Genomic DNA, 22,847 nt, shown 5'->3' on the forward strand with positions numbered 1-22,847 from the left:
GAGCAGTACCTATTGTTTGTGATGTTTTGATTACATCGATCACAGCGTCCTGTTGAGGTGTGCACCTTATGAAATATAGTTCTGAGTTCATTTGTCTCTTTATGGGTGTCAGAAGAACTGTGTGTGTGCTTATATTTTGTTTTGTGTAGTGTGTGTGTGTGTGTGTGTGTGTGTGTGTGTGTGAAGCCTGCAGGCAGTGCTTAATAGTGAAAAGTACCATACGCTGTCTCCATTGTAATGAAGAAAAAAAACTTGTTCCTCTATTCACCTCCAGTCCTTCTGGGCTTCAGTGTGCTGGCATGATCTGAATCTCCAAGCGCCTGACGGAAGCCATTGGACCAGTCTCAAATTGATTTGCGGCGATACCATCTCAGAAAAGGCAGGTTATCTTTAAAAAATAATTTGCTTTGCGGGGTGCAAAAATGGTTTCATACCGAACGAGACAAGAAGGCAACGTCTCCTTACCGTTTTCTTTATATGCGGTGTGAATTGAACAAGCAGATATTACAACACAACATTCATTTCCTTTCTCCAGCGCATTACTTCCTGAAGAGGCAAGGTCTGATGAAAGCAATAACTCTCGAGGCTAGAGACGCCCTGACACGTTTAACGGGGAATAGATTGCCTCACATATGAATCACTGCCTCACTGTTCAAACACCGGCATTCCTCTGCTCAAACACCAGCATTCCTCTGCTCACCTCCCCGCGCCTGCCTCAGTAACTGCGGCTGCCGGGATCGCCACTGACCGCCCGTCGTTCAGTCCACAATTTAATAAATCCATTTGATCTAATCTATCCGTAACCTCAAGGACTGAATGACACACATGTATTGCGGTCCAACATCTATTTGTTTTCTATTGCTGCTGTAATTTATATGAAGATGTGTTCCGGGAGGCACGCATAGAATGGACAGCGGCTTCGACGGCAGTCCCGTTCCCAGTAACTCGACAAACACGGCTCGTCCCTGTGGATGGGGGGAGCGCGCTGATCAAGTTCCCCATCCCTCTCCTTTTTTTGTGTTGACGTTTCGCGCCCTCGACCAGCTCTGCCGTACACCGCAACTGAATTTGCTGGGCTCCCCCCACCCTCCGCCGCCACCGCCACCACCGCCACCCCCCAAGGCGGCTGCAGCTAAAGAGATCTCCTCTGAATGTTTGCATTTATTTATTTTTATTTTGATGATTTATTGCGTTCAAATTTCCAGGGTGGCTGCGTGGTGAGATAGCACTTTGAGAGCGAGGCTGGGCTTCAAAGCATAAACTGTATGCAAATTGACGGCATTATTTGCCAGCTAGCCTCATAATGGGATACTTGATGGGCTGAATAAATTGCAGTCACACGGAACCGGGGGCTGGCGCCGCACCAGGAATATAAAGGTGACGCACAGAGGGAGCCACACTACCCGACACAGCCGCGGCACTTTTCCGTAAGTTATTTATCGCCGGGGCGCTCTTGGAAAGAAAGAAATTAAATAAATAAAACTAACAGCACTCATCAGAAACTACAATCTCAGGCTCTGAAGGTGCCTCGGAGATTTAAAGCTTTACAAGGTACCCACGTATAAACCTTTGAATGTTCTGCGCCAGTAGCTTCAAAGCACTTATTTGAAGTTGCTTTAACTGCTGAGTGCCGGAGAATTGGAGTGGGTAGAGATTTGGCGTGTGTCGGAGGCGCCCGGCGACTGTGGCTTCCATATTTTATTAATTCGCCGCTCTCTTTTGTCCTACCCCCTGTTCCTCTCTGTCACAGACGCAACACGTTTCCCGTCGAGTGAGATTTAATTTTCTGTAAAAACAAAAAACAGTGCTCAGGTGTACAACATCATCTTTGGACCTCTGTAAAATGGTGTAACCGCTATAACGTAATTATATCGTTTTTCACCGTTTCTCCGAAACAGGGAGCCCAGTGTTGGTCCTGGAGGGCCGTCTTAAGCGGGTCTGGTTGCTTGAAATGCCTAACAGTCTCCAAGATAGGAGGAACGGTTAAATCCCTCTAAGTATGACAGCAATTAGTGGAGTCTAGTGCTTAATTGCTCCACTGGCATAGAAACCTTCTCACATGTGACCCTCCATGAACAAAATTGGCATCTCTTGCTCTATAATGAGATTAATGCATATGTCAATGGCCTAAATGGCTTTAATCAGGTCCAGTCATTGTTCCTTTGATTTTTGTCACATTTATTCAGTCATTCCCATCATGCATTTGATCATAAAGTTATTAGGGACGTGACACTTATTTTAAGGCGACCTAAAGAAGTAAACTGTTCTGACATAACAGGGGGTGAACATGTCCTATTCCCACTTGTTATTTCAGTCAAGTGAACTAATGCAGATTCACACTTTTTTGGAGTCTACATGAAAATATTTTAACGTGTAAAAATTAGGCTTAGCCTTTGGCCGTTGGCATTTGGAATGCCACAACCTGGGGGGGAAAGATAAAACTGTGCTGACAGGGAGAGTTTAAATAGACCCTTTTAAGAATCTGTTCGATAAAAAAGAGCAACCCGCCTCAGGTGATTGGAAGCGGAGATTTTTAGCTGACAGAGATTTTTCTGCCCCTGAACCAAGCCCAGCCACACTCCATTTGTTCTCCTGTGAGGGGTCAGCAATGCAGGTTGTCCTGATTAGAGAGGTATCCAAGTGGTGAAATTGCTTAACAGCTAATAAATCTACCGTCATACCCATAATGCACCTGTCCAGGAATGTTACAGGTGTAAGAGAGGAATCGGCCCTCCTTTGGTGACCGATCAGATTACTCTACGGTCGGGCTTTCCCATGTTTTTTAACAGGGAAGGAATAGGTTAGATAACTCGGAGGACAGGGTTCGCCGTCTCAAGCTTCCGACCTTGGTCCGGCTGCCTGTCGTCCTGGCTGCTCGGGAGAGTCCGACGGAGAGTGGCCCACGTCCAGATTAATTTACGGACGTTTTCAGCGGCTGTGAAGGGCCCTTCAGAATGTTTCATGGCTCTCTCTGTGATTGGAAATGGGCTTTACGTGGAGTGTCTAGGCCCTGCCTGGAGAGCTTTGCTGTCACTGCGCCGGGACATCAGCTTGACCCGACTCCTCAGCACCCGGATGGCTGACCATCCGACAGGAAGACCCCTGGCGGGTATCTGCTTTGCATATGCTGGCTCCTTTCCTCATAGGCCTGTGCAATGTGTGCGTGGGCAGGTTGTTGTTGATGTGGCACATGAGTGACTGATTTAATTCATTTGCAGTTTTCTTCTTACGTTCTTATGATCTTTTCACGCTTCCATTTAGCAAACAAAATCGATCTGGACCTGCAGAAATGGAAGGTCAAACAGTGGACTGTGATGGACAGCTGTTCATTATCATTGTTATTTTTAATCAACACAGGCTTTTTTGTCATTAAGGAAGCATGAATTGCTTAACAGCAGCCTACCATGGTTAAACAGTGCAGTTTTGATCTTGTTTATTGTCTTCCTGTCATCAAAGGCAGTTCTGTGAACATCAGATCTTATTCATTTGCCATTTATGTTTTTTGGATGGGTTTGCTTGTTGTATTTATACGTGTGGAAAGACAGAAGTCAACATTTTTGTTCAACCTGAAGTGATGGATATAAAAAGCTGCTCACTGAAAGCAGACAGCTACCTCCTGCGCAAACAAGATGGAGCCCACAGGGCCTAACTTTGATCACCTGTTTTCTCATCTCCCAGCTCTCTTCCAACTGCGCTCGTGGTTGAACTCTATTTTTTCCCAATTCATCTCTGTGTTTTCGAAGATGAAGTTGTTCCAGCTGGACCTGTGGAATTAATAAAGCTCTGGGGAGTGTGGTGTTCCTGTGTGTGTGTGTTTTTCTTTTCTGCTGTGTTTTTTTTGCACTTGTTTGTGTGTGTGCGTGTATGTGTGTGTGTGTGTGTGTGTGTGTGTGTGTGTGTATGTGTGTGAGTGTTTGTTTTTTGTGTGTGTTTTTTGTGTCCATGTGTGTATGTGTGTTTAATTGGGTGTGTGTTTGCATGCATGAATGTTTGTTTAATGCCATGTGTTTTTGTGTGGGGATGGGGCAGGAGTGGGGATGGGATGCGTGGGTGCATATATGTGCATCTGTGTGTGTGTGTGTGTGTGTGTGTGTGTGTGTGTGTGCGTGTGTGTGTGTGTGTGTGCGTGTGCGTGTGCTTGTGCGTGTGCGTGTGCGTGTGCGTGTGTGTGTGTGTGTGTGCGTTCGTTACAAAGAGCTGAGCGCAGGTTCTCGCTGCCATGGCTGGAAATCAAACTCAGGGTAGGAGAGCCTGGCGGAACCGGAGCTCCTGATTTGCCATGCATCATGGGAGTCACCAGGACTCCCAGATAAAGCATTACATTACCGGCAGCATCATTGCCAAACATCGACATCCGTGCAACTGGCCTCCCTCTCAACAGCCGCACCAATCTCCACTGCACCGTCGGGAGTCAGCCCGGCAGGGGCCTGCCCCTCCCCGCTCGCACATTACCTCTCCACAAAAAACGTCGGCTCGCCTTCTGTTATAATCCGAACGGCACTGTGGAGTGTAAGGGCACGCTGTTTGCTGATTGATCAGATGATCGGGTTTTAGTCAAGGCTACGGACAACCGCTGTGCATCCTGTGTGCCTGCTGTGATGTGAATATATGTGTTTGTGTGAGTGGGTGGGTAGGTGCTTGCTTTAAGTGGCATAAGTGTATGTTTTACAGGTGTTCGTGTGTTTTATGTTTATCATGTGTTGTCTAGCGCTTTTTGTTCTTTTAACTGGTATTACTAACGTTTAAATAGGGGCAACGCTGTATGTATAGGGGTGGTGGGGATAGTGGATGGTGCTGTATTGGGCACAGTGAGCGAATAGTGAGCCGGTGCATTCAGATGGGGGAAAGCTGTGAAAAGCAGTCTGGATCCTCCAGAAAGAAAACGCGCATGCCTCGCGTCACCAAATCTGGCTTTCACAGATTGGCCTTTAAATGTGGGTGCTCCCAGCGCCGCACCAGCCCAGTCCCCAGGTGCCGCGCGCCCTCGCCGCCGCCACGGCATCTTGTCCTGCGTGTCACGCAGGTCGCCACGGTGACCACGCACAGACTGAACATGTGCGGCCTGCGGGACATATGAGCTCGTGTCAACTGACAATTTCCTCCCAAAGACGGATAAACCCAGAGGACCGTCACAGAGATAGCAGGCTGTCAAATATTTTATTGAACCCCCCTGCGCTGAGGGGGCCAGCGAGATGCCTGACGCTTATTACACATAAGAACACAATGATCCGCAAGGCACAAGGATAAATGAAGCTAATTTTTAACAGCCTTCCTTACAGAGATGCCTCTAACTGAACAGATCCATCATTGATCCGCTGCTCTGTCCCTCTGAGGTTTTCCTGATTTTTCCGTCACACTGAAGGGTACAATTTGCATTTGCTGGGAGAGCACACGGATGTAACTTCAAGAGTGCGTTGAAAGTGCAAATGCTCTGGAAACTCTCAGTTTTCAAGCTTTATTGAAATAATAAATCTTGATGAACAATCATGTCACCAGTGCGTTTTTGTAGTTTATGTAAAGCAACAGAAAAGACAGTAAAGAAAGTATAAAGGTTCCTCTGTCTGCCTGTGGGACACAGTTAGAAGAAAGGGGAGTGTGTTACAGTAAGTGCTATCACTCTAGCTGTAAAGGTGGGTTGGATCACCTCACACAATGGCCATGGAAGTCCATGTTATCATATGTACAGCAGCACACCTACTGAGGAAAGTCCAACCCGCTACACTTTGAAACTCCTTGGCCTTAGTCATCTGCCTCTACTGGTGACTATACTTTGGGAGTAAAAAATCTTCACAATGTAAAAGGAAGCGTCCTTTATGACATCGTAATCACCTATGATGCCAGCACATGGCCACCAGCCGGTTGCACCAGCAGAGTGTAAGTTCGATCTTTACCTAGTTAAAACGTAAATTTACTACACTACATTCGAGTTTACGAACTTGAAAAGTTATACTGTTGCACCAAATCACATATGCTCAATTTAGGCTTAAATTATATCTTAAAACTTACACCTTACACTAAGTAGGTGCACCGTAAAAAAAATTGTTAGTGTTTATAGCCTCTGTGATATCCTCCCATGTTTGCTGTTTTCTTTTGTTGGTGGTGAAGTTATTAAATTTGGACTCCAACAGGCACTTATGCTCCTTGTATTTGGCTAGTAAAATTACAATTTCATCATGAGTGAAATTCTTTTTTCTTGGTCTACATTCACCAGACATGGCCAAGCTTGAAATATATAATAACACCGTTATACATTAAATGAAAAATGAAGCATATGCTACGTAACAGGGCTAATGCTAGCTAACAGAGTTGACAGGCTAGCATAACAGATTTTTGTTATTGTCAGCTTGAACAATGTTACATTAAAGATTGCTGTAATAAGTCAGCTAAAGGTGAACCTTGATAACTTTTCTGTTACTGTTGTTATAACGTTAACTTGCCTCTTATTCTTTCTCCGTTCTTGTGTAGGCTAGTTATAATGTGGTTTGCAACTCCAGTTGGCTCTTTTGTTAGTTGTTCAGGGAAAGTTATTCCATTAATTCAGTTAAAATTTGTTGCCAGACAACCTTCAGCACCTCGAGAGAAAGCACACTCCGCAAACCATAGTGAATGAGCAAATGCACATTGGTACAAAATAAATACCCACAGAAATGAATACAGTATGTTAAGTACTTTGCTTTATTGTAAAATACACTGCTGTCCTTGTGAGACACACACCTAACGGGATACATTCATGTAGGGCAGCCGGGCAGCTATCAAGAGGCTTGTATGAAAGGTTAAAAGTGGAAAAATTGTCTATGATAATTATTTCAAACTTGACAGATGTAAGCCTTTTTCCCTCAGAAGGCTGGAACAATTGAATCAGCACAATAACACATGCAGGCTACTGTGCACAGCAAATGTCGAAAATGCCGCATTTCCTCTTTACATTGTATGGTGCCATTGATTGGCTTGAAACAATAGTAACGTCATTAAATGCGACTATATTCTGATTAAGGATCGCTTTATGTACTACGAGTTAAGTTGCGTCTTAAGTGGTCGTGGTGCAACCGAAATTTAGTGCAGCACTAGTTTGAAACTAGCTACTCCAAACGTAAGGCTGAGATGGACTTTACACCTGAACTTATGATCAACCTTACGCTCTGCTGGTGCAACCTGCAGGTGTTGAACTTCAGCAGAACTATCTAAGCAAATAGGTATGTTTGGTATTTGGTATCCGTCCACCATGCAGCAGTTAAATGTGTGAAAGTCTTTGTGGAATGCATCTGACCTTCTCCCTTTGTCTCTCCTGCCCTGTTGCTCCAGGCGGCGAGGTCCCGTACACCACCCTGGCCACCCGGATGATGATGGGAGTGTGGTGGCTTTTCGCCCTGATCGTCATCTCCTCCTACACAGCAAACCTGGCTGCCTTCCTCACCATCACCCGCATCGAGAACTCCATCCAGTAAGTTACCCGCTGGCTGACCCCTGCCCCTGCTCCTTCCAATCACAGTGTATCATGTTCTTGTCTTCAACAAAGGAATATAGTCAGTCTTTTTTTCCCTCCTTTTCTTCCATACAATGTTTTATGTTAGCCGGCCGAAATCATAATGTAGTTTAAGATGGAAGAAAGAAGTAACGCCTGCCAGAGGATGGCAAGTGGCGGATTGCGTGTAGACAAGTACTCTTGAGAATATTCATTGGCGCGGTGACACTCTCTGTGCCTCTCGTAGCTATCACAGCCCCCGCTGTTTTCAAAGAGAAGTGAAAACTCCTCAGTGAGGCTCCCCGCGCAGATCGTCTCCCTGGGGGGGTTGTGGGACCTCAAGTTTTAATTTCCTATGGTGTGTAAACTAAATCCATCACCTTCCGAGTGACGTCGTCCAACTCAGCAGAGGTCATTGATTTATAAGGCCTAATTGTGTGCTTCTCAAACAGGGGGCCCTGGAGACAGGGAGGCACAGAGAAGCCTCAAGTGGTCCCTCTCTAGTTATTGAAATCCCATATTTGCGCATTATTATCTCTGTTTGGAGTTTGTGGAGATGAGTTGTTTTTTTTTTTCTTTCTTTCTCGTGAAAAGCGTCATAAATCTGAAGCATTATTGGGGTAATCAGATTCCAGATGCCTAGCAGTGATACAGTTAATTGTGCTTGTAGAGTGTCTCTTCTCTGTGATCCACACAGTCAAGCACGTTACCAGGAAAATGGGAGCCCAGATATTTGTTTTCTTTTGCATTAGATGTCATTAACGAGTCCTGTCTAGATTGCTTGGTTCTACTTCTATGCAGCTAATTAGGATTTCCATAAATTTCAATGCATTATCTTTAATATGTAGACTCTTCTGGGGTCATTACTGCAATAATTAGAGCCTAAACTTCACACCCAGGGGCCTGTTGTATTAAAGAGGAGGGATGCGCTGCTTCGTGGAGGAAATCCTAAAAGATTTATGAAGTAAGCATTGCGAGGGGGGCTGAAGAAACAAACTCAGATCTCGCAATTAGACAGTCTGTGATGTGATAAAAGCGGGATTACCCACGAGCGGAGAACGGGCCACCGGGCCACTCGCCACCCTCCACCCGCGTGTCCCTCCCATGTCTACCGCACATGCGCGTTTACCCGGCTAATGGCACGCAGGCCCCTTCATTCGCTGCGGACGGAGGAATAGGCAGGCTCTTGGTGTGTTCAGAACTGGCCTGCTGCTTGGCTCCAACAACCTGAGGCACAGCGCAGGTCAGTCCATTAACTCACAGTGTTAATCCCACACACATTTTTTCCATAAAGGAAGAAATGGATTTTTTAGGCATTATATGCAATCCAGCAGAAAACATGAGCCAATTATGTGTCTCAGAAAAACCCTTGAGTGAATGAGTTTATTTGATTATGTTCTGTTGGATGTACTTAGAGAGAGAGAGAGAGAGAGAGAGAGAGAGAGTATGTATGTGTCTGTGTGTCTGTGTGCACGCGTGCGTGTGTGTGCGAGCAAATGTGTGTGTGTGTGCATGTGTGGTGGAATGGGAGCTACAGAGTGTTAAGGTTTTTGGTGTGGCGGTGAGTGGAGGCCGGGTCTGAATACAGAGAAGGGTGGGTCGAGTCCAGGGTAAGAGAAGGTTTGACTGCAGAAACAGGGATGGAAAATGGGGTCGGGGGGAGGAGTGCAAGAGGAATGGGGCCCTCCGTCATCACAAAACAGTCTCACGAATCTATACACTGACCCCTCTCCTACTAGTGCTCCCATTCCATTAGATTGGGCACCATGAAAGTAAGATACAGAAGAGTGGTGCTGAAAGGAAGTCCCTCCAATAAAGAGTTCAAAGGCAGGGTGAGTTGTTGAAGCGAGTGGCTGAACAGGTTTCAGGCTGGTGAGTCCTCCATCTCCTGCACAGGTGGATGTTAAAACAGCTGCACACCTGCTAAGGTGAAGCAGCAGAGAGAAAGGAACAAAGCCTGACGAGAACCGTGCAGGTCCAAATGTTGTTTCTTTCGCAATAAATCACTTGGGAGCGTTTAAACAGCACCTGGGTACATTCGTCTAAGGTGAAATTAACAGGACGTGCTTTAAAAGGCAGAACACCGGGAGAAGGATGGGGAAGGAAGGGGGGAGACAGGGACAGGATACGCCGAGAAAGTTCCAGAAAAACCCAGAATTCAAGGGCATCTCTTTTCACCTCCTGCAAGAAGCACAGGAACAGACCCCCTGGTCCTGATCCAGGAGGCCGCAGGCAGGATGGCGCATTGGCAGGTGGGGTACCTACGTGCTGAACCCCCTTCAAAGAGAATGCAAGTGACAGATATTGATCGTTTGCAGATGGATTTAGGAGTGCGCGGTGGGAGGCTGGGGTGGGGGGGTGTGGGAAGCAGTTATGATCAGAGCCTTCAAAACAAACATTAATGAGCGCAATCAAAGATTAACATTTTGCGCCCGCGCTCATTACGGCTTCAAAGGAAAGCAGCCAAATTGAAAGGAAAAGAAGGAAAAGAGAGGGATGTGACATTTGATTGAGAGCTGTGTCTGTCTAATTCCCAATGTGAAATGAATTTTCCATGGTATACCTTAGTGTTCAGCTACACTGTGCTTTTCTCAATATTAAATGCTGTTTATTTAGTAAAAGACTGCTGTGCAGTTAAAGCAGCAATATTATGACAGAATCTTGGTAAAATTTCAATTGACAGCGCAAGAGCCTCGCTGCTCTTATTTGAAATTCGGTCTGTTTTGTTTGCTTGTTTCGGTTCAGGCAGGTTTGACAAACGTTAATTAGTTTCTTTAATGGTCCAATATTACAGTTCTTAACAGAGATTGTTTTAGGATTTATCAAACCGTTGCATTGTAATTAAAATACCTTCATTTCCCCTGAGGTGGAGGCGGCGCGAAAACTACAAACTAGCGCGAGCTCCATATTTATTACGTTATTCTCTGTTTGTTTTCATTATTTACTTGGGAAAAGTGGGTCTGCAGGGAGTTGTTGTCTCTTCGTTGGACGGCTCTTAAATAACGGTAAATTATGAGTTTGTAGTGCTAGTAAACAAGCGGTTTGTTGGCTGAGACAGTACAGTGTGTTCTCTGTCTGGTGTGTGTGCCTGCGCTGGCGCATACCAGGAAGAAAGAAACTGTGGTTTCCGCATTGGGGGGTCTCTGCCCGGTGTGAAATTCCTGCGCTCGCTGTGAAGACGTGCTTCTCTAGTCCCATCCAGAAGAGTCCCTGTGTCCTCCACTCTCTTATTTTTTAACTTCATATCCCCTCGCGGTAAACATAACGCGTGGGGGAGAGCTGCATAAAAGTTTATTCAGATGCTAGACCTGACTGGAGTAAAGACGCTTGTCTCATGTCTGTCTGCTCTGGGTGCTACCAGTGAAAAGTAGCCTGTGGCTAACTTAGGTACAATGCGTGTCACATGAGATGGCATGACTAAACTAATAAACTGAAAAAGCAAACTAGTAAACACAAGCGCATACTAAGAGCTTTTCATGCCATTCAGGTATTTGCAGTCAAATACAGTAACACCGACCAAAATACCCTGATAGGCTTGTCATTAAATTGATTTGTGAGAGGCCATCACCATAACGCTGCTATAAAAATCGAACACCTGGCTACGTCTGGTCTGTCGCAAGTGATTGTCTGCTGCAAGCAAGTGTTACCTGTGTGTTGTTTAATGCAGATTTAATGTAACATTACATGAAGACAATCTAAAGTAAAGTGAACATGATAATGATATTGTGTCCTCTCGAGGCAATGGCTATCTGCTATAGCGGAGAATGCAGCATGAAGAACACTGTGCCCACCGGCATGAGTTCGACATTTCCATGGGTGTTGCATTATTTATAGCCCACTGTGTGTCATTTACATATTTAGTACATTGAATGTATTACCGAGATCACTCCCGGCCTTGTCATGTTGGCCTCTCTGCCATCTATGGCAGGACCTTGGGTATATATTCACACACACACACACACACACACACACACACACACACACACACACACACACACACACGCACACACACGCATATATGCTGATGAATACGATTCCAGCATAATGATAAATGATTATGACAGCCTCATATACTTCATAGTATATGTAGTAGTCATATGCAATCTTATTCTGTCTGTGGATCCTTTGAGAGATATACCCAGCATTCCTGTCTCATTATTGACCCTCTTAGTTTTATATAACTGACTGCATGTAGTATGAACACAGAGGCTTCTGCCTGCTGCTTTGCGTATGCACAAGATCTTCCTCTTATAATAATAAAGAAAAGCATATTGATTCTTGTTACTTATTTGTTATTTGTTCCTTTTTGCTCTTTATAATTCTTCTATATTATCACATGAATTGGTGATAACTGCATGATGCATTTCATGGCCATAAAGCAACAGCGAATTGAATTGACCTGGTTCTACCTCTCTCTGTCTCTCACTCTGCCCACTATGAAAATGTTATTTTCGCATTGGGGAAAAAAATGTGAGGCTGACATTTCCCTGGTCCCCCTTTCTCCCTCTCTCTGTCCATACGCTATGAAAACGTTGATTAAGTATTCGACGGGAAGAGTAGCTGACATTTCCCTCCTCTTGCAGGTCTCTCCAGGACCTCTCCAAGCAGACAGACCTACCATATGGCACAGTGCTGGACTCCGCCGTGTACGACCAGGTGCGCAGTAAGGGCATGAACCCCTTCGAGAGGGACCCCATGTACTCCCAGATGTGGCGCATGATCAACCGCACCGGCGGGGCCGACAACAACGTTGACGAGTCCAAGGAGGGCATTCGCAAGGTACTGCCCGCTCGCTCCCATCGGCCGCTCGAGCTGGGACTGCTTCGAGGCAGAAGTCGCCTGTTAGCGCTGATCTAAGGCCAGACTCCCCAACCATGACTCTAACCTTCACCATTGTAATATAAACAGCAAAACTGGTCCTATATCAGCGCTTAATGGGTTTCTTCTGCTTGGAGCAACTGCACTGGATTGCTGTCATAGCTAGAATTTCAGGCCTGTATCAGGGAAGTCATAGCTAGAATTTCAGGCCTGTATCAGGGAAGTCATAGCTAGTTAAAGGCTAAAGTGAAGAGATAAGTTTTTAAGCTTTCTTTTAAAAATATTTAGCGAGTTGGCTTCCCTGATATCTATAGGTAGTGTGTTCCATAGCTTTGGGGCGTAATTGACAAAGGCATCCCCGATTTTCTTTCGGCTGTTGCTGAAAACTTTCAATAAACCAGCAGCAGGTGATCGCAGCGTTCATGAAGGCAAATAGTGAGTATGTAGTGTTGTGGGAATTTTTTCCAATTTGTTCTCAGATTCTGATGATAACAAAGGTGAGGACAATCACAGACTGTGGCACAGAGTAGCGGGTTTTTGTAAAGGGCCATCATAATGACCAGCTTACCTTGCGTACAATGATAGCCATCCTTCTGCACTAACGGAGTCTTTGGACTGTCATCACACTGAGGACCCATCCATTTCCCAGTCATGCTTGCGTACATGCACACACACGTAACATGTTCACACCTATAATTGACGGGAGAGCATAGTATTAGCTGTAGTAATAATAGTAGTACTAGTAAAATATATTATTTTTGTTGTTTTTAACATTATTGATAATACACTTTTCATTAAAAAATCTCAAGGTGATGTAGAGTGATGCCATTGAAAATAAAGCACAAACCACAGACAACATATAAAAACATAACAAATCACATAACTGACATTGTTTATAAAATTCAAGTTGTTAAACAGTTAGGACTCAATTCTCTCTTTTATAGACTTTGAGCTTTAGTGTATTTAAATCTATGATCCATGGTGTTTGCATACTAACACGTGCTAATGAAATACAGTACATAATGGTTGATCGTCCTTGTGTACACACTCATATCATTACAAATAGGTGTAAAAATATAAAACTTATCATATATATGTATATATACTTTATCTGTACATCATACTATATGTATAATATGTTTTATATATGAAAGTGGCAATGCTTCATGTATCATACATTATATGCTGCATATTTTGGATGTCATATTTTACCATATATTAACTTGTGTCACATTTTCAGGCATTGATTCTGAATGAAAATTTAAGTGAGTATCACCCTAATGGCGTCTCCAAAGGTCATGTGACATCCACAGGTCAGCTTCTTATTGGGTAATCCATGGACCTATGGCCAACCCATTATCTTCGAGTTGCCCCGCTGCTGACACAAAGTGAACATGTAACCCTGGGGTCCCGATCCCCCTCTCACCCTCTGAATTTTAACAGTGCGATTGCACGAGAGCTCAACTGCACCGCCATTTGTTTTCATGAGCAAATGTAACGCGGTCAATAAGTGGCAGACACAGCGGAGAGCGGAAGATCAAATCTTTTCCCGGTCTCCCCTGAGAGGGAACATGAGGAGAGGGGGGTGGCCGTTTCCCTGGGAGAGATAAAGACAGAGCCAGCTCTGTGTTGCTGTGTAGGGAAGAGGATACAGGCTTGCTGGAGATACCAATTGTGAAAGTTCAAATAGGTTAACAACACAAGGCTACTATCGTAAAAGCAGCTTAGCGTGCTCGGCTATCGGTAAATCTTAATCACTTTTTTTTTTGTCTTGCAGTAGTAATCGGATGATCCGTAAGACTGTGGGAATAATGTGACATCCTTAAAGTGATATTGGGCACTAAATGTAGCAGTCTGTGACTACTGACCTAGGCTGGTACTTCTACACAACAGCAGTTAAGACTAGTTCTGTAGTGTGTATTTTTTTATAACACTTTAATTTATGTGTTAACATATAAAGCCGTAAGAGCTTATTAGTGACTAATTAGCAAGCAAATTAGACCGTAATAAGTATGAATTAGGCGCTGTTCAAGATTTACCAAAACATGCTTTGCTTAAACATGCACTCAAATTTCTGCGTACAGTATATAAGTGTTTTTTAATACCCAGATTATTTGTGACTAATAACCTATTTGCCATTGTTATTAACCACATGAAACAGAGAAGATGAGAAATGTATTTATATCTTTATGTCTCTGTGATTAATTTGTCTTTAATTCATGTACATTACTGTTCAGGCAAACTTTGTGGCTAAGACCTGGTCTTTTTGTATTGATTAAGGCAAAGTGTGCATCTGTTTCAGTAAAACAAAACATAACAAGTACCTAGTATATAAATAAAAATAACTTTTTTAAGGCCTAATTAACTGACTATTTAATCATCAGGAAGCTGTAAGCTGATATTTTGAACCTTTTTGGCTTGTTTTTTTCCTCTCTGAAAAATATAGCTTTAGAAGTTGCAATTACAAGGCTTTTGAATGAAAAATTAAAGTGCAGTTTATGTCCTCAATTATTTGCATGAGGGTAATTAGGGAGGAATATCTAATTAGAGACAGTTACCTTTCATGAATTAATCAACGTTATGTTAAGATGATCTCATCTCCCAGGTGCAGAGATAAATGCTGTATGGCACAGTGACACTTCTGAAGTGCAAGGCACACACAAAACCGAGAGGGTAAACAGAGTCTGTGGTTGTTTGAGTGGAATTCACTCTCTCCGTCTCATCCACTCAGGGGGGCTGGGGGGAGTGAGCTCCCCCTGGTGGTTCAATGCAGCTTGACATTATTTGCTCAGCAAACACCATTATCATATTACCTAGTTTGCTTTTTTTTAAAAAAATATTTGCAGTGGTGAATTTTCACAGAAGCAACCCAAGTGAGGAATCTCTGGAATACCCCTCCTAGGGTTCAAACCACCAACCTCCTGGCTACAATTCCAATCCCTAGCCCTCTATGCCGTACCACCATCTGTACTATCATTCTCTCTGTCCTGCCTGAAAACACTGTTTAGACAGAGGGGTGGGTTCTTCTGTGGCATAACTGGCTCTCTTCTGTCTAGAGGAAGAGAGAATGAAACAAAGGTTAATATGGCACAATCATCAGAAAGTCTGCTCTGTGTGTGTGTGTGTGTGTGTGTGTGTGTGTGTGTGTGTGTGTGTGTGTGTGTGTGTGTGCGCGTGCATGTGGGCGTGTGCATGCATGTGCGTATGCGTCTGTGTATGTGTGTGTGTGTGTGTGTGTGCACATGTGTGTGTATTGATATGTGTGCGTGTGTGTGTGCGTGTGTGTGGGCGTGTGCAAGCGTGTGCGTATGCGTCTGTGTGTATGTGTGTCCCTGTGTGTGTGTGTGTGTGCATATGTGTGTGTGTTGATATGTGTGTGTGTGTGTGAGTGCGTGTGAGTGATGTACCCGTATGTATTTGTGCCATCGGATACTGCAGTGATTAAGTTCTCCAACCTGCACGCCGGCAGTCCATGTTCTGTGTTTGTTTCGTATTCATAGTCCTTGTTCTGTCGATAAAGGGCAGGAATCACAGCAAGACGAAAATGGATTTTCGCTCTTTCACACAAACCTGAGATGGGAATCATTGTAGCAGAATAACACTCACAAGATTGGGTTTGTCACTGTTATCCAGTTTTTAAGAGGTTTTATAAATATACAATATAAAAATATATATTCTTGACACAAGGCATATTGAAGATAATATAAAAGCTGAAAACAAAAATAAGTGGATAGTTTCCACTTTAAAGACACTGTGATTAAAGACCTCTTCCAGTCTGTTTTTATTTTTTTAATTTCATGGTGTTTGCTCCAGCAAAGTAGCCTTGCTAGTCTTCATGCATACAGCATGTAAAAATAACAAGAAAACGTGTGAAAAGTTGACAACCCCAGGAGAACCACACCTCTAAACATCTTACATTGAAAAAGTACAGTATGACAAGTATTTAATCAACACTCCGCTGGAGATTTCTCGCGGTGTTGTACGTTGTTATGCTAGAGCGAAATCTCTCTGTCACCCTTTTTTTCTATAACCCATATTTGTAATTGTTTGCTGGCGGCAATGTAGCATGGCCAGTGGTGCGACGCTCCGGTGCTCACACGCTGCGCACGAGAGGACACACTTCACCAACGGCCGCTGCTGATGACGGACAAGATGAGGCGCGAGATACTGTCCGTCTCTGAGACGTTGTGTAGACATGTGGGGGCGGGAGGGTGGCTCTTCGGGAGCGCGTTTCCCCTGTCTTTCTCTCAATTCTATCCGTTTATATGGAACAACTGGGCGCGTGACTGCGTCAGACTCTGTTTGCTCTGGCTGTAATGAGAGGAACCGCAATAACAACGACAAATTTACAGGTACAGAGCCCGCCGTAACCGCGCTGTGTCTGAAGTACAGGTGCAGGGAGAGAGAGAGAGAGGAGGAGGAGGAGGGGGGAAGGAAGAGAGGAGGAAGATAGAGAGAGGTAAAGAGAGAGAGAAGGAGGATCAGGGAGGAGGGGGAGAAAGAGAGAGGGAGGAGGGGGGGAGTGGGAGAAAGAGAGAGCGGGAAAGTAACAGTGAGGGAGGAGGGGGAGGGGGAGGAAGAGAGAGAGGGGAGACAGAGAAAGAGAAAGGTAAAGGGAGGGGGAGAGAGAGAGAGAGAGAGAGAGATGGGGTTTTGAGTACAACGACAAATGAGCTGACCCATGCTCACCAGCTCTAAAAGGATTTCAATCACTTTCTCAAAGGACAGACTTCATCATGATGGGCTTATACGGCAAACATGTCCATCTCTCCAGAAAGAAAAAGAAAGACAGAAGGAGAGAGAGGGCTTATCAGAGGGAGAAGGGGGACCTAATGGCCCTGATCCCTGGCTGAATTCCCCTCTGCGCAGCTGAGCTGATGGAAAAAAAAGACACACACCGACCGAAAAAAAGCACAGAAAATCACACAAGTTTATTCTTCTCATTATATAAACATTAATTTACTGTTTGTTTTCTTGGTTTCTTCATTAGCTGCATGTCAAACTGAAATATGTTCAACAGCATGACACTGTGGGGAAGCAGGCAACATTTATTCACAGAGCGCAGATCAACATGGTTTGGGTAATCTGGAACCGCACGCACTCTCATCGTTGAGAGAAGGGGGAAGGCTCTCAAAAACCCATTAATTTTGTCTGAGGGGTTTCAGCCGCGGATCAGCGTGGCCCAAGGTTTGCGTACATCGGGTGTCGTGCAGTGCCCGAATCCACTGCAAAGTACATATTTGGGACGGGGGGAGCAGTGCGTCTTCAGAGGGGGGGTGGGGGGGCAGCGTTTCCCGGGGTCGTGAGCCTGGCTTTGGCAGCTGCGGAGACAGATGTGTGTCACGTGGAAGGACTTTGCGGGAAAATCCTTCCCTCGCCTGCAAGCGAGAAACGACAATTCCGATCCAAAGTCGGGACGTCGGGGCGCCGGCTCTTTTCGCACCAGCTGCTCGCTGGCGATCCCGGTTTAAGGTCACGTTACATTAATGAATTCATATTCAGAAATCAAACGACAGACGGACACATTATATTCCCTTTCCGGGGACTGCGGAAGGGGGTTGAAGCACCGGTTTGCTTTATTATCCTGAGATGGGAAAAAGGCTCAATAGCTTTCAAGAAGAAGCAGGGTAAGAGTGGAGGGCAGTGGGAAATGAGAAAGGGCCGGATGGGCCGAGAGCTAATTTGAAACGGCGAATTAGAGAGGGGCATGAGGGGAACTGTAAAGGGGGAGAGAGCAGGAGAGTGGGAGAGGAGCTGCTGGAGAAGGGCCCTGCCGGAGCTCTCCGTCCGCCGATCGATGCAGCGTCGGATTGTTGCTAGGCGTCTGCAGAGCCCTGGGATGGTGGAGCACCCAAGAAGGGAGAGAGGAGAGAAGAGAGCCGATAGATGGGGGCTTGAGATGGAGGGGTAAAGCGGGGGCGGGCTGGGGAGCCGGAGGGAGGCCCCTGTAACCGGCCGATCCGTCACGCGGCCATCCGCGGCGAGTCACCTCCCGAGAGAATTGCTAATTATGAAAATGTTTAATAAGAAAATCGATGAAAGTCGAAAAAAATGGAAAAGGCAATTGGTTTTGCTTGAAGCTGTGTAATCTCTCCCAGTGTAGCGCGGGTGGGGGGGGCACTAATTGATGGTGTATCTGGCTGATATGAGGACTTTCACTCATTCCTTTTCATCTTTGTGTGTGCTTCTCTCATTCCCTTGCTCATCTGTTTCTCTTAAAGGAGACGTTGCGCCGTCTGGCAGACACTCGTTTTGCTTCACTGTATCGATCATATGCTATATGTTAATTAAAGGCAATGAACGGGGCCTGCTCACAAAAGTTTGGGCACTTTGTCAATATAAAAACTAATTGTCAGCATCTCCTTATTGCATGGTAAAGTGGTTTAGCCTTAGGTGAACTTCCGCCATAGTTGGTGTACTAGACACACACTCTCATCCAATAAAGCACTAAGACTTGTCCGTGCATGTGCCCAGATTCTAAGGTTACAATAATCACTGGTTTAGGAACAAGGCGTTTGATTAACAGGTCAAAATAATTGAACAGTGGTATATTTTCAGTAAAGAGAAATCAGTTGAGAGCTCAGTATTTTCTGCAGCAGTAAAAATGAGCAGGTTCTCCTCCTACAGCTAATGCAACAAGTTCATGTTAAGCAGACTGTTTAGCAGGTCGGATATATGATGTCAAGTCAAGACAAGTTTATATGTAAAGCACATTTAAAAACAACAGCAAGTGACCAAAGTGCTGTACAATCAGAATAGCAAAAGCCATAAGACAACACAATAAGACAGAGAGACCAGTTAAAAGTAAAAAAAAGACAATAAATGAAAGCATGTTGTACTTTATTTCATTTACTTTGAATCCCTTGTCTCTTCATTTCCTTAAAACATAACTCCACCTTTGACTAGGGGTGTGTCTGAATGAAAATGGTACGTGGCATGCTTTCATAGCATATGCAGGAATTACTATATAAGTTACATATAAGTTGCAGAAAGATTGCGTTATTTTCTAAGTATAAATGTATAAATATAAGTATAAATGTTCTGACATAGTAGTCACGTTTTCAGTCAAGGTAATACCCTCTTTAATTCTATCTGTCTGTGGAAGGCAAACTTTTACTATGGCCAATTATCTATGGGAGACGTGCTGGCATTGGCATTCTGCAGTGCCAAGAGTGCTGTAGAAGGTAGCAGAGATATGAGTAGAAACCCTTTTGTCTGTCTTCGGAATTTCTTTGTTCATTTTCTTCTCCTTTTTTCTGTATGGATGTTTTCTTTGCCATATGTTGCTGTTAAGGAAACCTGCTGGTTCAAAAAAGAACAGATCATATTCTCAGGCGAGTCTCTACTTTTCTCCTTCTCTCTACTTGTGAAATGAGTGTTTTGACAGATCTCTTTTGAGTGGGTCCTGTGGGTCCATGAGAGAGAGAGAAAGAGAGAGAAAGAGAGAGAGAGAAAGAAAGAAAGAAAGAAAGAAAAGAAAAAAGAAATCATGCATGCTATTTAGACTGTAGGAATTCCTTTTGTTTTCAGGTTGCCAGTTTGGAATATCACTGGCTTTTACAAGATAGATTTTAACCATGGGTATATTTTGAGCCAGAATTGTGAGATTGGTGTTTGTAACATCATAGTGCCTTCTTTCTTCGGTAATGGTTTGAAAAAGCCATCCGGCAATTGTTTTCTTTCTCACCTTTTTGTTCCCAGCATGGGGCTATAGTGTTGTGAAACTCAGCAATGGGATAATAAGTTTGGGAGATTCACTAGCTAGCTATTATCTTTTTGGGTTTATTTTCCCCGCATAGGAACGAAAATCAAAGAGGAACGTAAAAGTCAGCAGCATCTCAAGGCATTTGCAGAATTGCTTTTAGATATGCGGACGCTCAGCTTTTCCTTCCTCATGAATATGCATGAAAAGATGGCACTTATCTCCGCGGCTTTCCTCCAGCCAGCTAGGGCCTTCCGGGGAATGGATTTGCCCATTGGACAAGATGGGGCACCTTAAATCCTTCCTGCCTGCATTGACGGCCTCAATAGAGCCCATCCCTCCCCTGCCTACCTCAGCAGCCTGTTTGTGGTGGTTTAGCCCCACAAAGCTAGAGCTCCCTCCCAGGTGCGCGTATCTAGATTGTGCAAACTTTTAGATTCAGCTGCTGGTGTAGTAGAGCTGGAAGAGTTTTTACCACTGGTGAATACTGAGGCCTCAAAACCGAATAATGCTAAAGAGGGCAATTGTTGTTACAGTAAGTGTGCAAATTGCATAGCATGCTGAAAATGTGTGATATGGGATATCTGCGGTATAAAAACATAATGGCTTTCCATGGAGTGGTTCCACTGCTCTGTCTGAATTCACCAAGAGCATTATTTATTTTTGTCATATTTGTTCTAAATTCCTTCTGTGCTTTTTAGGGTTTGGTGAGTAGAATTACATGGTCCGGTTGTTTAATTTTTAATTTTCATACCTAAAAAACTAATGAAATTATTGAATTTATTTTGCCATTTGTGCAAATGTTGTTCGAGTGTTCCTTAAAATTCTATGCATAAAATGCTAGGTGTGATTGTTATATTATCTCTACTTAACAGCAACCAAAAATCTTGCCACTGTCATTTGGTGTGTATTTACTTCTGATACTTGACTGCATACATGCACATAGATGGGCTACAAAGGACCCTTTTAACCTTGTGTGTTTATCTTATCTCCCTTATTTATGTTTCAAAATAAAATGTACACATTGCTCCAAAAACATCAAATAAATGATAATTTCATGGAAGTAAATTATTTTAAAGCTTATTCTAAAGCTTTCATCACAAGGCAATTTTGAAAGATATTGCCTTTATCGCATATCAAATTATGAGGTACTGCTGGAACCTCACTATTACGGAAAGTCGAGTGTTCAGTTTTCAAAGGGCCAGATTAAATTTTCTGTAATTTTCCACTGATTTCATTCATTTACGTACTGTAAACCAAAGACTATCTCATGAACAATTTTTAATAAGTGCAGCTGTACTTTGGATTGACTGGAGATATGAAGCACATTTTCAGTTCTTGGGTGGAATTGCTGTTTGTTACCTCTTACATTTATTCATCATGTAAGAAGTAATATCATCATAGCATTTATTCACTCTATATTATGCATAACATTTACAAGATACAGGGGGTGGACAAAATAATGGAAACAAAAAACAATATATGAATGTTGTAAAATATGTAACTAGTGGACCACCCTTTGCTTTCAGATCCACTCCATTCCTTATTGGAATGCTGTTATACAAGTTTTGAAGTGTTTTGTGTGGGTTATTGGACCACTCGTTAAGAAGAGAGGCCTCCAGTTCTTTGAGAGATGAAATAGTTCCCATAAGCTGTGGAAGGTGTTTGACTCCATCATGGAAAAAAAAAACATTTGAATCTGTGTATGGGGGCATTATTGTCTTATAATATGGGAGCATTTTGAGGAAACAATATTTGCACCACAGAGCGCCCTTAGTCACTTAAAGTGGCTTCATACTCCTTGGCCTTAATTCTGCCATGCAGAGTAATAATCAGGCCCAGTAATCAGACTCAACTCCCACAAGATGGCTGCCCATACCATAACAGATCCACCACCATGTTACAGCTAACTGTGGGGAAGAGATAATAAGGGTTGAAGGCTTGCTATGGCTTTCTCTGAATATAAGTCTGTCCAGACGTGGGAAAAAGAGTGAAAGACAAATCATTACACCATATTACTTCTCCCACTGGTTGCGGTTTTGTGCTCAGTACGCCAGATTTTCCACTCTTGTACACTGATCTTGGTTACAAGCGGGTTCTGAATGGCACCATAAAACTCAGTTTTGTGAAGTTCACAATGTACAGTTTTTGTTGAGACTGAGTCATGGAGGTGTAGATAAGGTCCTGTGGTAATTTTTTAGGCTGTTTTTTGTTGTTGTTTTTAGCAATGATGCTGCTAAGTGTACATCTATTTCTGTTGGTGAGCTTCAACTTGTGACCAGTTCCTTTTTCTTGATGCAGTTTTTCCTTGTTTGGCATATACCCTTTGACACATTACATAATTTTGCTGTTTGTCCTCTTTCAAAATCTCTTACGTATATCATGTTGCTTTAGAAAGTCATGTATTAAAGTGTTGATTTCGATCTTTTGTAGCAGAAACTTGCTGGTAATTAGTATTGGCATTAATATGAAAAGCATGTGTTGGCTCCTTTGCAATTGAATTGCTCCTAATTGCATTTTAGCTACTCTAAAATAGGAGTCCATATTTATTCTGTATTTCCATTATTGTGTTTTCCCCCTGTATGTTCAGACATTACAGACAGAAGCGCTTATCTATAGTCTGAATCTGTACAGTCTGTGACTGTAGGAGGATGACTCCCGGTATCTGTGAGAGAACATCTGCTAATTCTGAACAATGTTCCTCGTGTACTTGGGTGATTTGCTTGCTTAATTGTGTGGCATTTTCTGTAAACAGGATACTGGTTTAAACTCTTGAGGTTTCGTTAAAAAGTTCCACAATTACAAGACAATGAAACATTGCTTGCAAATGAATGGTGAGAGCATAATCCCAGTGCAAACGGGGAG

General features: G+C 43.7%; 1 protein-coding gene across 1 annotated transcript in view; it reads left to right on the plus strand.

The window, feature by feature from the left end:
* Nucleotides 1-22,847, plus strand: part of grid2 (glutamate receptor, ionotropic, delta 2) — a 365,965-nt gene that overhangs the window by 308,557 nt on the left and 34,561 nt on the right. Inside the window, exons 12-13 of the mRNA XM_036526665.1 lie at nt 7,303-7,441; nt 12,046-12,241. Coding sequence (XP_036382558.1) covers nt 7,303-7,441; nt 12,046-12,241 — 335 coding nt within the window. The remainder of the gene's footprint in view (nt 1-7,302; nt 7,442-12,045; nt 12,242-22,847) is intronic.

This window comes from Megalops cyprinoides, chromosome 4, assembly GCF_013368585.1.
Source record: "Megalops cyprinoides isolate fMegCyp1 chromosome 4, fMegCyp1.pri, whole genome shotgun sequence".
NCBI lineage: Eukaryota > Metazoa > Chordata > Actinopteri > Elopiformes > Megalopidae > Megalops > Megalops cyprinoides.